At 36.8% G+C, this 15,254-nt stretch overlaps 1 protein-coding gene across 7 annotated transcripts in view; it reads left to right on the forward strand.

Annotated features, from left to right (window-relative positions):
- Positions 1 to 15,254, forward strand: part of INSC (INSC spindle orientation adaptor protein) — a 120,412-nt gene that overhangs the window by 84,366 nt on the left and 20,792 nt on the right. For all 7 annotated transcript variants that reach the window (XM_052694953.1, XM_052694950.1, XM_052694948.1 and 4 more), the window contains 2 exons: positions 13,250 to 13,421; positions 14,675 to 14,853. In XM_052694953.1, the coding sequence (XP_052550913.1) occupies positions 13,250 to 13,421; positions 14,675 to 14,853 (351 nt within the window). The remainder of the gene's footprint in view (positions 1 to 13,249; positions 13,422 to 14,674; positions 14,854 to 15,254) is intronic.

Genomic DNA, 15,254 nt, shown 5'->3' on the forward strand with positions numbered 1-15,254 from the left:
CTAAATTAATGAAAATCACAGTAGTCAGAGAAAGAAAATAGGTAAAACAAGAGACAGCAATACTGAGGTTCAAGTCTAGCCACTGCTCTGAAGGCTGAATAAAACCCCTTTGGAATGTATTTTAGGTAGCTTGGTATTAGTAGTTTCTCTAGACCCTGGAAGGCAGAAAAGAACACCTACATTCTAGATCCCTGGAATTAGGACTGTCATGTTCTCCTACTGTTTTGAAGAGGCCATTTCAGATAAGCTGTTATTGGAAAGACGGGGATTTTCCAGCTTTGTTATAGCATTAATTGATTTATAAAGCTGATCTTCCTCTCTGTGACGTTTTCTTTACGTCCACACACGTATGCAGTAGCCACATATCAATATAAAGAGCAGGTAGAAATTGTTTTATCTTACTGCTGTTTTTAATGTGATTTGATAAGTAGGCATAATGGGAACAGCTATGTGGGTAATAGTTATTCCTATAGAGTTTGCCATATCTGATGAACCACAGCCTGTGCACTGACAAGGGAACGCTAGCAAGGCTAGGATTTGCAGCTACTTCTTTTTCTTACCTCGTGTGAGTGTTTTGAACAGAGTTTGCCTTTCTAAATTAACTACTGTTTCTCTGTGACCTAAGCCTGATGCTTGTGTGTTTCTCAGTGGTGCAGGAACGGCCAGTATTCAGGGCACTGGGCTTGTTCAAAACCTCCAGAACTGCATGACAGAGGTTTGCAGGAAAACCTCTCAGAATCTGGCAGAACTCTAGAAATCCTTTTGGATTTCTTCTGGAAGAAGACTGAGATCCTTTCAAATATCAATGGTTATAGAAAATTCTGTACTTGACAATATCATCAACCGTTTGTCTATCAGAAAAGGCTGCTGAGGAGTGAGAGGAAAGACCAGAAGTTTATAAAGCAGGCTTCATAAACAGAGACATTGCTTTCTTTGTCTTCAGCAACTTGAAACAGTTGTGGTTATATCTGTTCAACCTAATGGTTAGAGTGAGAAATGATTCTACTATGAAAAGACAGCATAACTTTTCCTTGTAACCTCCTTTCACCTTAAAGAATTTTTCATTTTAGTGTAAATTCTCAGTGTCTTTCATTAAGAAAGACAGAAAACTAAGTCTTACTATTTGTTTATCAGAGGTCTGGGGAAAGGAAACAGCAGAATCTGAGAGCTGGGATGCTGCCAAGCAGGCAACCTAAAGGTGACTACAGTGATACATAATAATAAACGTTTCAGTATTTTTGATTCCAGCATACCTGAAAGAAATGTGATATTTAAAAAGTGATGGGTATACACAAAACATCAAATGGAAATTGTATCTATTCCATAAAATTGATACTTAATTGTTATTAAATTTAAAGGTAGACCAGTACTGTATCTTCAGCGCTATCATCATCTCTTCATGTGCATTCACAACTGGAGAACACTCACTAAACATGTGTAGTTAGGGTCACTTACAGATTTTGGTAAAGATTTACTCTCGTGATAGTGATAAATGAAAGCACTCCAGAAGGCAGTAGGTAGCCATCAGCTAACTTTCAGAGACTAAACAAATAGTTCAGCGTAGGGCACTAAGCTGATTGTCAGCCAGCATGGAGGAGCAGCTCTGGTCACAGCACTGGGAGGCTTTTTAAAGTACAAATAAGGAAAGAATCTGAGCTACTATGCATTTGAGCATTGTACCTGCAGAGTTCTATGAGTAATGAAATCCTACCTGAATTTATTTCTAAAAGACTTATTCTGTGGGATTTTAGGGACGTAAAATGAGCGACAACTGAATATATCTTGAAAACTTCACTGAATATATCTTGAAAACGTCACTCAAGAAATGTGACTCATGCAACATAATTCACACGTTGTGTTATACAACAGTGGCACCCAGTGGAGGCTGGAATTATGGCAAAGTTTCTGTTGCTGGGTTCCCGGTAAGGGTTGTGCAGATCTATCTCGAGTTTAAGGCTGCGGGCACTGATTTGGAAAGGTAGGTGTATGCAGACCAAAGCTATCTGCAACCTGAGCATTCTACCAATTTAAGCACTCTTATCTATAAACTGGACTTCTCATTTTAATGATTTAGAATATCAGAACATTTATATATCGACTAACAGCAAACTCTAATAGCTTCACTGAGTGCAAAACTAGCATTGTTAAAAGACCCTTGACTCCCAAAAATGAAGTGTTAATGTACTCAAAATATTGCAGGTAAAATAACTTTTAAATTAAAATCAATTAAATTTAGATTTTTTGATCCCATTAAGTTACCAGAACTTACTACTGATTAGGTTACTATTCAGTGTAAGATATACCCTCCTGTATGACTAAATGACTAAATGACTGCTTGTTTTAATAATAATAGGTAGCACTGTTATAACGGTATTTATCCAAGAATTATGTAGAGGTAGATAAGTAGATTTTATCTTTATTTTATAGCGTAGGGTGCAGGAGCAAAACTAAATTGCTTAGGAATAAGTTGCCTCAAGTGTATGAAATAAACTTCATGGCAGATCCATAATGTTGCACCACCTTCTAGATTGAGGAAAGAGTTATGTAAGCTCTGTGCCTTTACTGTGCTGGCTTTGCCTTCTCGATTGAACTGCAAAAGATGCTACTGTGACTTAGAGTAGGAAATCTGTGAGTTGTTTCCCTTCAGTTCATCTTTCCTCGCAACAGGGAAGCCTCGAGCACCTTTAAATGTGAAATGATGCACTTCCATGTCATTTTTAGCACAGTTTTACTACTTCTTTGCTAGAGAGCTTTCTCATTTGTGCAAAGCAGTTAAAAGACTTTTCAAAAATGTTGTGGGGAGAAGATATAGCATTCAGATCCTAGGGCACTGAAAAGAGTATTAGGACAGAGAAATTCAAGTAAACAGATGAAGACTATTATATTGAAAAAGGGCAGGTAATTGGAACACACATAATTACAATGTATTTTTTCTCAGGAAAAGAAAAGAAAAAAAGAAACAAAGTATGGCAGTTGCTAAAAGCGGTAATGGAAAAGGAGGAGATGACACTGCTCTCTTCTTCCCATTTTTCTCTTAGTTTTCAAAGTAAACTGTGGGTGCTGACTTCTAATCTTAAATATAAGCCAGTCAGGGTAAGCTTATCCTAACAGAAGGTATTTCAGTGAACCAGAAGAGAGAAAAACATGGATAGATAGGAAAGGATGCAACAATCCTTTTCAGTAAAGTGGATTAACTTTTACAATTGAATTAAGAAAGATCAGTTGTACAAGCTCATTGAAAGATGTCTGATTAGACTGGATTTTTAAGCCGATTGGTTTATGGTCAGCTGTTCTGTACAGAAACGTGATTGCACTCAGCCTTAAAAAACCTCCCTGCTTGGCACAGGTACTGTCTTGTGTTTGCTGCGTCTGTTCACCTTCGTTTGTAATGACTTTTGTATTTTAATGCTGGTTAATGGTGTTCTTCAGTAAGACAACCAAGGATCTAAGCCATAAATGTCAATCTGTCCATTAAACTGTGGCACTTCTTGTACATTCCACCTGAACTTTTGGGATTGAATAGATTTTGCTTTCAGTTAACAAAATTCATGTTACTGTGACAAACTTATGCTCATAGTTTTTCAGAAAGAAATCTTAGGTGAGGAGAGAAATCATTTAATTAAATTCTTCATCAGCGTTGTTGCTGTCTTTGCTATTGACAATACAGAAATTATTTTGTAGTGCAACTGTATGGTAACTAACACTTTTGGTATTTGACTTAGGCTGTAGGAAAAAGAACAGTTGGATACCAAGAATCTGTGATGCTAAGTATTTCACGCACACATGCATGCACGGAGTCCTTTGCAAAAAAGTGACCATTACATAAATATTTAGAAAATAAAGCTCCAATTATTTTGTGTAATAACTGTTGGCTATGTTATTAAACAAATTCATAGCAGACATTGTGAACAGAATATCTCCAGGTGTTCATACAATCTGAGATTACTTGGAAATGTTAAGACACAGTAAAATTTTGGACTACATGACATGAGGAAAAATTTTTAGTTAATTAAGTCGTCTTCCTCTGGAAGGAGTTTTATCATTGACTTCATTAGGGTACAATCTGACTTCTGGCTGTCAGAGAGTTAACGTACTTGAAATACAAGGAATACTATTCAGTATGGAACTAAGCCTGTAGCATAATATAGTGGGTTCAACAGTGGTCCTTGGTACACCACGGATTCGACTAAGCCAAAATTTTTGAATGACTTTTAGTCATCCTTTCTTCTGAAGTGAGTTATAAGTAAAGGTCAGTAGAGAATATATAAGAAATATTGGCCTGAAATATTTGTTTGAAGGCTTCCAGTATGGGGATAAAGAATAACAAGATGTGCAAGATTTATTTTTGGAGGCTATTTATAAAAAATATTTGCACTGACATATATTTTTTTTTCCCCACCAAGACCCTTGTTGACTTTCCATGTGGTACATCGTTTATATGGAGTCTTGCTTTGCGTTGCTTTCTGTCTCCATCAGACACTGTCAAAGACTGTACACCCAAAGTATGCTAAATTCACCTCTAATAAAAACAGTGAAATTGATATAAAACAATTTTTTTGTGCTGGTGCTCCCGTAGCAGTCACTTTTACTTACAATGCTAGCTCAGCCATATTGTGATGCTTTCCCAGGAGTGAGAAAGATGTGGGGAGAATGTTGCCACATACCTTCAATTTTTAGCAGAGTTTGAACTATTTGTAGAAGTTAGGTATACTTTGATCATGTTATGCTCTTTGGACACAGTATTGATTAGCCTCAGTGTCAGAATGACATGCTTATATGCCCTTTTTTCCAGTTGTCACCCGTTTCTGGTTTCTCCTTTAGATGCCTCACAATGTTGTCAGTGCTGCAGCAGTTCTTCTTGTGCTACTTGCAAACTGCGAGATGGCAGGATGAAGCCTGTTCACATGCAGTTTTTAGCTCAGATTTGTACTTTACAGATGTGAAGGATTAGGTTAGTTTGAAATGTGGAATCAGTTTTTACTGCCTATGGGAAGTAAAGCTTGAGTGCTATTAGGGGTTGTAATACTTACTACTTGCTAAATTATAGGTTCCTATTGTCACAACACCTCTTGTGAGTATTATCCTAACACTGATCATACTGGCTCACAGCTAAGGGATTATTAAAATCAATCAAACAAACAAAAAGGCCCCAAGCAGACATTGACTGGGTGGCAGAATCAAGGCAGTGTTTTGGGCTTTCTTCAACAACATACGTTTAGCTTCTTTGATGAAATCCAAGTTGACTTTTTTCCTTTTTCTTTTTGCCTTAACAAAACATTTCCATCCAAAATAACTTAAGAATGTCCTGGCCTATTGAACCTGGACTCTGCTCACTCAATAATTCAATTTCAAGTTCTGTTGTGGTTTTCTAATAGAATAGTTCAGTTCCATAAGGAACACAGAGTTTAACTACCTGATCAATTAAGCCCAACTAAACAGTTCCGGCATGTTGAGTGCATTATCCAGATGCCTCCTGAATGCTCCTGATGCACCTCATTTGGAAGCCTGTTAGAGAGTTTGACTACCCTGAGGCAAAGAACTTCCTTGTATCCAGTCTGAGTCTTCCCTGGCACAACTATATGCCATACCCACCCTTCCTGTTGTTGGAGGGGCAGGCACTTCTCTCTTTGCACAGAGAAAGATGTGATAATGGCCTATTAAAATAAGCCTGACTTGCAAATATGATTTTGAATGCAGATTGGGACTGTCCCAATGTCCAAGTGTTCCATTGTATTTATCTTTGCTTGTTCAAAACATAATCTCCATTGGAAATCTAACAAAATTTGTGTGATTCTTTGTTCTTCAGTGCAGCACTCAGATACTAGCTTAGCTTTAATTATGTTTGCTCTCCTTGATAATATGCTCCTTTATGTTGAGACCTGATAGGAGAGAAATCAACATTCTGGTGATAAAAAGATTCAAGTTTGTCAGCCCCTCAAGATTGCCCCTGTTTCTTCTATTACAGAATCAATACAGCAGCTATATTTGACTGTGCTGGGAGATGCTAATGGAGAGAAAAATGCTGAGATCATTTCATCTAGTGGTTCATTGTAGACCTCTGACTGCTAATAAGGATCCCATTAAACAGCTGATCCTAAACCCAAATTTCTTATACTTAAAGCAATTCTTAAATTTCTTTATTGACATTGCTGCCATAGAAATAAATCAGTATTTGTAGGAGACCCAAAAGATTTTCCTGTCCAGAGAGATATCTCAGGATGACATAGTTTGAGTCTGCTGCAGCCAGGAAAGTTCCATCAATTTTTACCAGATGAAAACTGCTACTTTTTTAGATTCTTTTTCTTTAATTCTTTTTCAAATAAATATAGCAATTTCCTCTGTTGTTATTACAACACGAATGGACTCTTATTGAGTTGCTCACTAGAAGTTTTATAGCTAAAGTGCTGAGAGTGTTTTCATTATAAATGGCTATCATAAAGCTCTATAACTTGCCTGTAAAATTTCTCTGCCAATGAAAATCTTGCATATACAAGGTCAATTCTGGAGCTAATTTATTTAAATTAATTTATTAAGAAATTTGAACAGCCATCGTGAAGTAATGAATGTTGCAAACAATTTTATTAATGCTTGATACCTCTTAAAAACAGTAAGTAGTTTCAGAGATGGCAATGTGAATAAAGCACAGTCCTTTATGGAAGTTACATGTATTTAGATGTTTTTGATTTTTAACAGGCTGCTGTATATATTTAGTGCATTCTATTAGGTAAGTGTCTTATAGCTACGGTGTACTTAATCAGTGTACATGTGATTCAAAAACTGCAGAGACCTTGTATCCTGTGGAGATTAGATATTTCTTAGGCTAAATTTAGAGACATCCCTGAAGTGAGGGATACTTGCAGGGAAAATTGTTTGCATAAGGGTCTCTGTTTCTGAATGAATTTGCAGAATCTCATATTTAAATTAGCAGTAAAGAAAGAAGCACCTTGTAATTTCCCATCTACTTTCTGCCCAGTCTAATACAGGTCTCTGCTCTCTGCCATGGCTTTTCATTGTCACCCCTGAGCACAGGATAGGTTTATGTTTCTTTCTAACTTCTTGGTACTGTATTCTACTGACCTGTCTGAGAATGTTAGTCTGATGGAAGAAGTATGTGAAGTTACAGCAGTAATTATTTTATTAATGTCTAATGTCTAAGCATATCATGTTAAGATTTAAAATTTGGGCTTAGACGTCTACATTTCTAGCAGAAATACTGTCAGGACCTTTTTGCTGAGAGAAGAAAGACACAGTGGAGAGTTAGATTCGTTGATAATGACAGATTCTCTGGCTGTGACCTCCATGCTGCATTTTTTGGATAGCAGCACTTCCTCATTATTGTAATAGATGAAGAGGGTCCTCTAAAAAACATGGCTTGCGTGTGGTTTGCTTTTTTGCTCATGAAGAGGTGCGCTAACAAACACTTCTTAAAAATGAAATGCACAGTGTCGCCAAAAATAAGCAATGCAATGTAATCAAATGTGTTGAAAGAGCATTCTTGTTTTTAAATGCCAGACACCGGGTGTTTGAGAATATGTCCTCATGCCATGCAGTGTCTGTGACATTATTTATTTAAAACTAGATGGGCCGAGCATGTTTTTTTCAGTGAGCATATCTCATTTTCTGGAGTGCCTTGCTATGCAAAACCCTGGAGCCCCTGTTTGGTTATAGGAATAAGATGTTTTTTGTTTTTGTGTTTTTTTGTTTTTCCTACTCAGACTGTGATCCCCCAGGGTAAATAAAAATGAGGGCTATGTTAACACTACTTACATACGGTCCTTCCCTCATTCAGACTTCAGTTCCCAGAATCTTGTTCAGCATTATTATATAACTCATGACACTTCCTCTCATCTTCTTGCTGAGTTCTTTTTGTGCCTGTGTTGCTTCATTTTAATGAAATTCAGACCCCAAAGTATAATACATAAAGCCTTATCCATTATTTAAAAGAAGCAAACTTATGCTTTCTGGAATTTATGAAGCAGATATCAAGAAATTCCTACAAATAGGAATAGATTCTTGCAACTTTAAAACAAGCCAGCATATCCAACCCACCAAAATGCAGGGCAAGAAAATGATGAGATACTTGGCTTCTGTCACATGTCATGGAGCTTACAGAAATTCATCTCTATCTTATGTAAACAGAAATATTTCTCCCCTATTCTTGTATACTCCTGAGATTTCAGATAGGTCATTATTGTGATTCTTCCAGCTATGACAGAGGAGAAGAAATAATTTAACAAATGCTGAGTACTAAGACTATTACAAACCCCTTCCTTTTTCATGTCACTGCAGTAATTTATGCACGGTGGTTTCTCCTCTGCTTTCTCAGGATATACTAATTCAACACGTATAAACATCAATATTGAGTAGAAGGATCTGTACTGTAGATGACATCTACATAACTGAGAGAGAATTCCTTCTCAGTCTCTTCTCCTGCGCTTTGTAGCCACTCAGCAGCTATCCTACAGAACTGAAGGCATAGGAGGAAGTAGATTGGGAAAGTTGGATGTATCTTTGGGTGGCAGCTGGTAGTTTGAAGCAATGTGACCTGGGCAGATATGAACTGCTAGGCTAATAGTAGCGTAGTTTCTTTTTTAAAAAGATATCGAAATAATAATTTAAAAGTATTATTTAGTCCCTAACCATGCTTATTGATCCTCAGACTTGAGGGATTTCAAAGCCATTTGTTCCCTCATTCTTAAAACGGAGACAAAGATGTCTGGGTGTTGCCTTACTGATGTTGTCCATCCTTTCTACACAAAAAATTTGCTTTCTTTTAGCTCCAGTTTCTTATGTGCAGCAAGATTAGATCATCTCCAAATGCCATAGTACATTCACTGTGAGGTGATTGCTTTTCCTGGGCTTAAAGGAGATAAAAGTGTGTATAAGATTTATCATATTCACTCCTCTATAGCCCAGAAGAAGGAACTCATTTAATCTTCCTACAACATGGCTGCACAGTTGCTACTTAGGCATTGCTATTTTAATGCAAACCTGAGGCTGAAATGCTAAACTCTTGTTTTTTTAAATGCATCTGATAATACTTCCTGTATAGATCGGATCATCTTCACATTGACCCCTGATCGTTAAGCACCAGGAAGAGCAAATACCTTTCTGAAGGATGGAAGTTTAATACTATTAGTTGAAGTTGCCATGAACCCACTCAAAGTCACTTTAAATGCATAACTAAGACAACTGCCAGTTTTAATGCTTCTGAGTTGGTAACCATTCAGCCTTTACTCAGCTCTGTACTATTCTGTTGAGTATGAAAGAAGGGCTTATATTTGTAAGGTCCCATGGCCCCTGTACAACAATCATTACAAAAATCCTTTGTGTTTTCTTCATTGCTCAATGCTGTTGCCTTGGAATTTCTGCAGTAGCCTTGATTACTTGAAATCACATTTCTGGACATTTTAATGGCACCACTCTACTGATATATCATCACACTTTAAAAATAGGTGAATATAACTTCATCTGGTATAAATCAGCATATTTCTCAGTGGAGCAAAGGCAGTTTTTATCTGCAAAGCACTTTGCAGAACATCTGATCACTGGCTCAAGTTTGCCTCACTGTGGAAAGCAGAGAGTTAAGACTTGTCTTGAGTGTAATATTTCAAACTGGAAAGCCAATAATGCAATTCATTGCAAGTTCTGTATTGATATTTTTATGAATTGCCAGCATTTAACTCAAGACAGTTCAAGCATGTTTACAGATGTCTAGCTTTACTTAATTTTCAGGAGAAGGAACAGGTGTGCTTCCTAAGAAGGAAGAGGGCTGCCCTAGAATTCGTTCCTGTTGCAGAGAAAATAAATGATTTCCTTTCAGAAGACTTTATCTATGCAGTAAAGTGGTCAAGTATTTATTTTTGTCACTTGGATGAAGTTTATGTAACAGAGCAATGCTTATAAGGATGTAAGTTCCTGGCATTTTTCCATTTATCAATTTTGAAACTGTAGTGATCAAGCATTTACTGAACACCATTCCTCAAATGCAGGGTCTCCACAGCATCTTATTGCATTCATGGAATTCATTTGTTTGCGTTATCTGGCTAACTGGTCCTTTTGTATTGCCAGGGTGATGAACAGATTTGACATTTAGCTGATTACTCCACCAAAATTAAAAGGAAAACAGGGCAGTCATCCAAAGTTCCTTTCAGTGTGAAAGCTAATTATAAAAATGCTTTGAGCAGCAATTTCTTTTTGGATGTTAAAGTGCTTTTATTAGATTGTTCCCCTGTCATTTTAAAATTTATTGCTAGACACTTATAAATGGGGTGGCCTGCTAGGGCAGAATTATTTTATTTTAACTTCTGTAGTTAAGGTAGGAGCCAAAAGGGTACAGAATGTATTTTAGGCAGAATTTGTAAGTTTTTTTTTATCATATTTTGAATTGAAAGGAGGAAACTTAACCAGTGCTGGCTTTTATGGATTTAAGAAATAAATTCTTTATTTATTATTAAGAAAATAATAAATCCACTTATATTTACAATTAAGCAACTTCCCACTTCCAAACACAATTACTTAGTAAATATGAAAAATCAGATATGTAATTTAAAAGTTGAATACAGACCTTGTTTTCTTGGTGGCTTGTGTTTTGTAGTGTATATATAAGCAATCAGTGCTGTTGGAAAAATCCGATCCTGTGCTTGTACTTCTTTCAGAAGCCAATACCTGTTCTCAAATAGCAGGAAACTACTCCAAGGTCATTTTGCTGAAGTCATTGAAAAAAAGTTGGCCAAGTGAATTTCAACCAGTAAATTTGGGGCTAAGTAGTGCTTTATCCTGTTACCAAATCTTATAAGTAGCTTCTTCTGAAATATATATATTTTTTTATTGCCTTGGAATCTCTTTAAATTTTCATACTGACTGTTGTTGTTAGTATCCTTCAGGCCCCAGACAAGGTGTGACCTGGGGAAGTTTCAAGGTGACAAAATTGGGTGTTTTTGCATATGATATTGTCTAGCACACATTGGCTACTGAATCATCTTGTGAGGACATATATTAATTCTTGACACTGAGATCTATTAATATACTGTGAAGCCAGGAGAATGATGTGAATCTGCTGTTTCAAACTGTAGAATTCTGCCATAACTAGGAGGAAATATTTTGCTATAGGTAGATTAATGTTGAAAGCTTGTCAAGGAAAAGTTTAATGTCGAAAATTTATTCTTCCTCTTCTTGCCAGTGCTTCAGGTTCTCTACTGAAAACCATTTGTAATCTACAAGAAAAAATAGGTTTCTTTTTTATTTATCTGTTTTAGAGTTCCAATGATATAGTCAACTGCCTATTAAAAAGTGCATCCCAGTGAGATCTTCCAGAGGCTGATTTTTGCTCCCACCAACCTGAGATCTTTTCTTGTAAAATATATTAATTGATATTAATTGTTTGTGCTTAAAAAATAGTTTAATTCATGCTCATTGCAGGATATAACATTATGTATTAATATATAATAAAAACATGAGTTGGAAATTTGGTAAATATACTTTGTGGAGAAAATAAGGCTTAAGATGTATGTTTTGAGGAAGCTTTGAATAGACAGAGAATGAAGTCAGAATATGTGTAAGATGCTTTATGAGTTTTTTGTTTTGTTTGACTGTTAAAGTGTATTTCAGAGATAAGTTCTTGATAATTTCTCCTGGTATCTATGAAGTCCAAGTAGCTTATAAGGCAACTGACTCCATGCTCTTTCAGAACATCAAATAAGTAAAAAGATCAGTTTTTAAAACAGATACTCAATGAAGTTTGTAAACTGTCCCTATAGTTTATCCATATAAAGATTTTCGTTGGTGAATTTCTGCGAATTTGACATTACGTGCATCTTTTGGGATGGACTCGATGATCTCAAGAGGTCCCTTCCAACCCCTGTAATTCTGTGATTCTCTCATTCATGCTCTATTTGTTCCCTTTACACATGCTTGAATAGTATGATGTATGATTCAGGAACATGTAAAAGTGGGGTAGAAGCAAAATCCTGTTACTTTGTAAGTTCTTAGATTGTCTCCTTGTACACAGAGGACCTTCCTTTGCTGGCTTCAAATGTTAACAAGTAACACATCTGTGCAGTTTAAGCATCTTGTTGGCTCCACTCTGGTCCACCCTTTCATTGTGTCGATGAATCTCCAGTAATTCAGACCAGTGTGTGCATATGTGATGTATTCAGCTAATCTACATAAACAATGAGTTTAGAACACATCAGACATTCTAAAAGCATAAATCTGTGTAACTTTCAACCATGTTTCTGTTCCTCTTCTGAATAAACAAAGGATAAATGGACCTAGCTCTAATACAAAACCCACGCATACTCATCTGTCATGGTTTATGGATCTGTCTGTAGTGGTACTTTCTGAACCTGCAACATGTTCAGAAAGTATTTGGCAAAAAATCTGCCCATGTATGTCTTTTTGCACACTTGAGCTCAGTTCTCTCGATGGGATACATTCAAAAGATTTTAAACAAGTCTGAGAAGAGCAGCAGTTAACAAATGCTTATCAGGGCTTATTTTTGGAGGAGTGCTTTATTGAGACTTCTGTCACACAGAATCACACACAATCACCCGGGTTGGAAGGGACCTCAAGGATCATGTAGTTCCAACCCCCCTGCCTAGCAGGGCCACCAAACATCCACATTCAGATCAGGTTGCCCAGGACCCCGTCCAACCTGGCCTTGAACACGTCCAAGGACGGGGCATCCACAACCTCCCTGGGCAGCCCGTTCCAGGGCCTAACCACTCAGAGAATAATATCTTTTTTCTTTTGACAAAAATAATGTCAGCAGAATGAGGGAAAATAGCTTTAAACTGGAAGAGGGAAGATTTAGACTAGATATTAGGAAGAAATTCTTTACTGTGAAGGTGATGAGACATTGGAATGGGTTGCCCGGGGAAGCTGAGCAACCTCCTCCCTGGAGACATTCAAGGCCAGGCTGGATGGGGTTTGAGCAGATTGGTCAAGAGGGAGGTGTCCATACCTATAGCAGGGGGCTGGATTTAGATGGTCTTAAAGGTCTCTTCTGACCCAAACCATGCTGTGATTACAGGAGAAGTAAACAAAAGGCTTTTTGTTGGTCAGCAAATTTTTGTGCTGAATTCAGTTTATTTTCTGAATTGAAACTTCTTATGCCACCAAATTTAAGTCATTCAAAATAAACTGAGTAGTTAATCCACAGCCCAGAAAAGATGACTGTAAAACCCCTCTGTGTTTGCAAAAATATTTATTGGAGTATTTCCAACCTCTACCTATTGTTTTTCCATAGGTCGATGGAATACTGTGCCTGGCTGACATTCTTACTGATAACACCCATTCAGAAGCCACTCATGCAGAAGCAGCGGCAGTAATTGCACAGATCACATCTCCACATCTCACATTCACTCAACATCTCAGCAGCTTTCTGGAAAACATGGAAGAAATTGTAACAGCGCTTGTTAGTAAGTTCTTCTGAGTCTTTCCAGTTAAAATTGCAGCTTAAGGCTGGGATCTGCCATTAACCGCATTCTGTAAAGAATGTTTGCTATTCTCTGCTTTCCAGATTAAGGAACTTGGCCATTTTTTAATTCTGAAGCTGGGCGTTCTGCACTTACATAATAGTTTTAACTCCTGTCCATTTTTGAGTAAAATGTATGCGTATTTATGAAAATAATATCCATGTGCTATGCTACCATTAGAACCTCCAAATGAACTGAGCCAAGGATCTTCCTGTCTCATATTTGTCTCTAAAAGGGTCTTTTCTAATTGTTCCTTTATGACTGTTGTGTTTTCTATATTTGCTGTAAGTAGACTGCTAGAGGCATCTGAGCAGACTTTAGATGTATTTAGCAGTTATTGCAATGCACTATAGTCGAAGTACTACCTTAATAAGCCATCTAGAAGGGATTAGCAGGAGAAGAACTTCTCTGATTGTCAGTGCTCCAGTTTCACTTCAATTTTAGTAATATAAACTCTGCTCAGGAAATGTGAGCATTAAAAATAAACCATGTGTAACTTTGGGAGAGCTGTTTCAATAATCACACACCAGTATCCTTTCAATATTTATAGCTCAGTAATCGAATTACTGTAATATGTTTAATTTTTAAAACAGTCTGGAGTGTTATTGCCAGGTGATTCAGATCTTACTTAGAATATATGTGTGCAAGGAATTAAAAGATAACCATGAATTCAGCACTTCTTATCGAAAATGGAAAATACGCAGGATGACTACAAAGTAATAGGCTTAGAGATGGGCAAAATGTATGCAGTTTGTTCTAAAGAGCAGGATATATGGGTGAAATATTCTCTTATGGATCAATTGCTGTCAGCCTTCTGCCTGTAGTATTTCATCTCATTTATATCAAGGTGTTGAACAACATTCAGTGGAATATTCTTTGTAGAATGATATACTAGGTAGATATTCTCATTACTTAGATGAATGCTCAGGAAACAATTGCTTTTAGTGTTCAGAAGCACAAACGAAGATGTCTAATGTTATTAATGTTTATAAAGCACCCTCAAAATGTGACGTAGTATATAATTTCCAACTTAAGATTTTTTTTTATTTTGTTTTGTTTCTGCTTCTGTCTTGAGCATTACAAACTTGGCTAAGGATTACTAATGCAAACTGCAGACAGTTAAATACTGCTTTGAAACAAATGTGTTTTTGCAGCGAGAGGATGATTTTTATTCAATTTATTCTCTGCATTCCTAGAGCTGTGCCAAGAAGCCTCATCTGGTGAAGTTTTCCTGCTGGCTTCAGCAGCTCTTGCCAATATTACTTTCTTTGATACTATGGCTTGTGAAATGTTGCTTCAGCTAAATGCTATGAAGATTCTTCTAGCAGCATGTTCAGACAAACACATAGTGGATACTCCATATTCCAGAGATCAGGTGAGTGACTTCTCAGCAAGATACTATGAGCACATTTATGCAAAAATCAGTTGGCTTCAGCACCTTGTCTGTCTTGATGTAGGCAAAACTAATTTGATTTCCTATCTTCACTTTCGTTCATCCTAACATGTGGCTTTTTCTTATCTGTGCCCATTCTTTTGCATTCTGAAGTCTGAATGTGGTTTTATGAGGAAAAAAAGCCACTTCCCATATTTGTAAGATACGGGGATTTATTTTTTTCCACTGTGAAGCTGGTCAAGCACTGACACAGTGAACTAGAGAGGTTGTGGAATCTCTCTTTGAAGGTATTCAAGACTTGGCTGGACAAAGCTCTGACACCGTTAAACTATATAGATATATCAAGGCCTATGTAAACTATTTGAAGTTCATTGATGAATTAG

This window comes from Tympanuchus pallidicinctus, unplaced genomic scaffold, assembly GCF_026119805.1.
Source record: "Tympanuchus pallidicinctus isolate F22 unplaced genomic scaffold, pur_lepc_1.0 scaffold3, whole genome shotgun sequence".
Taxonomy (NCBI): domain Eukaryota; kingdom Metazoa; phylum Chordata; class Aves; order Galliformes; family Phasianidae; genus Tympanuchus; species Tympanuchus pallidicinctus.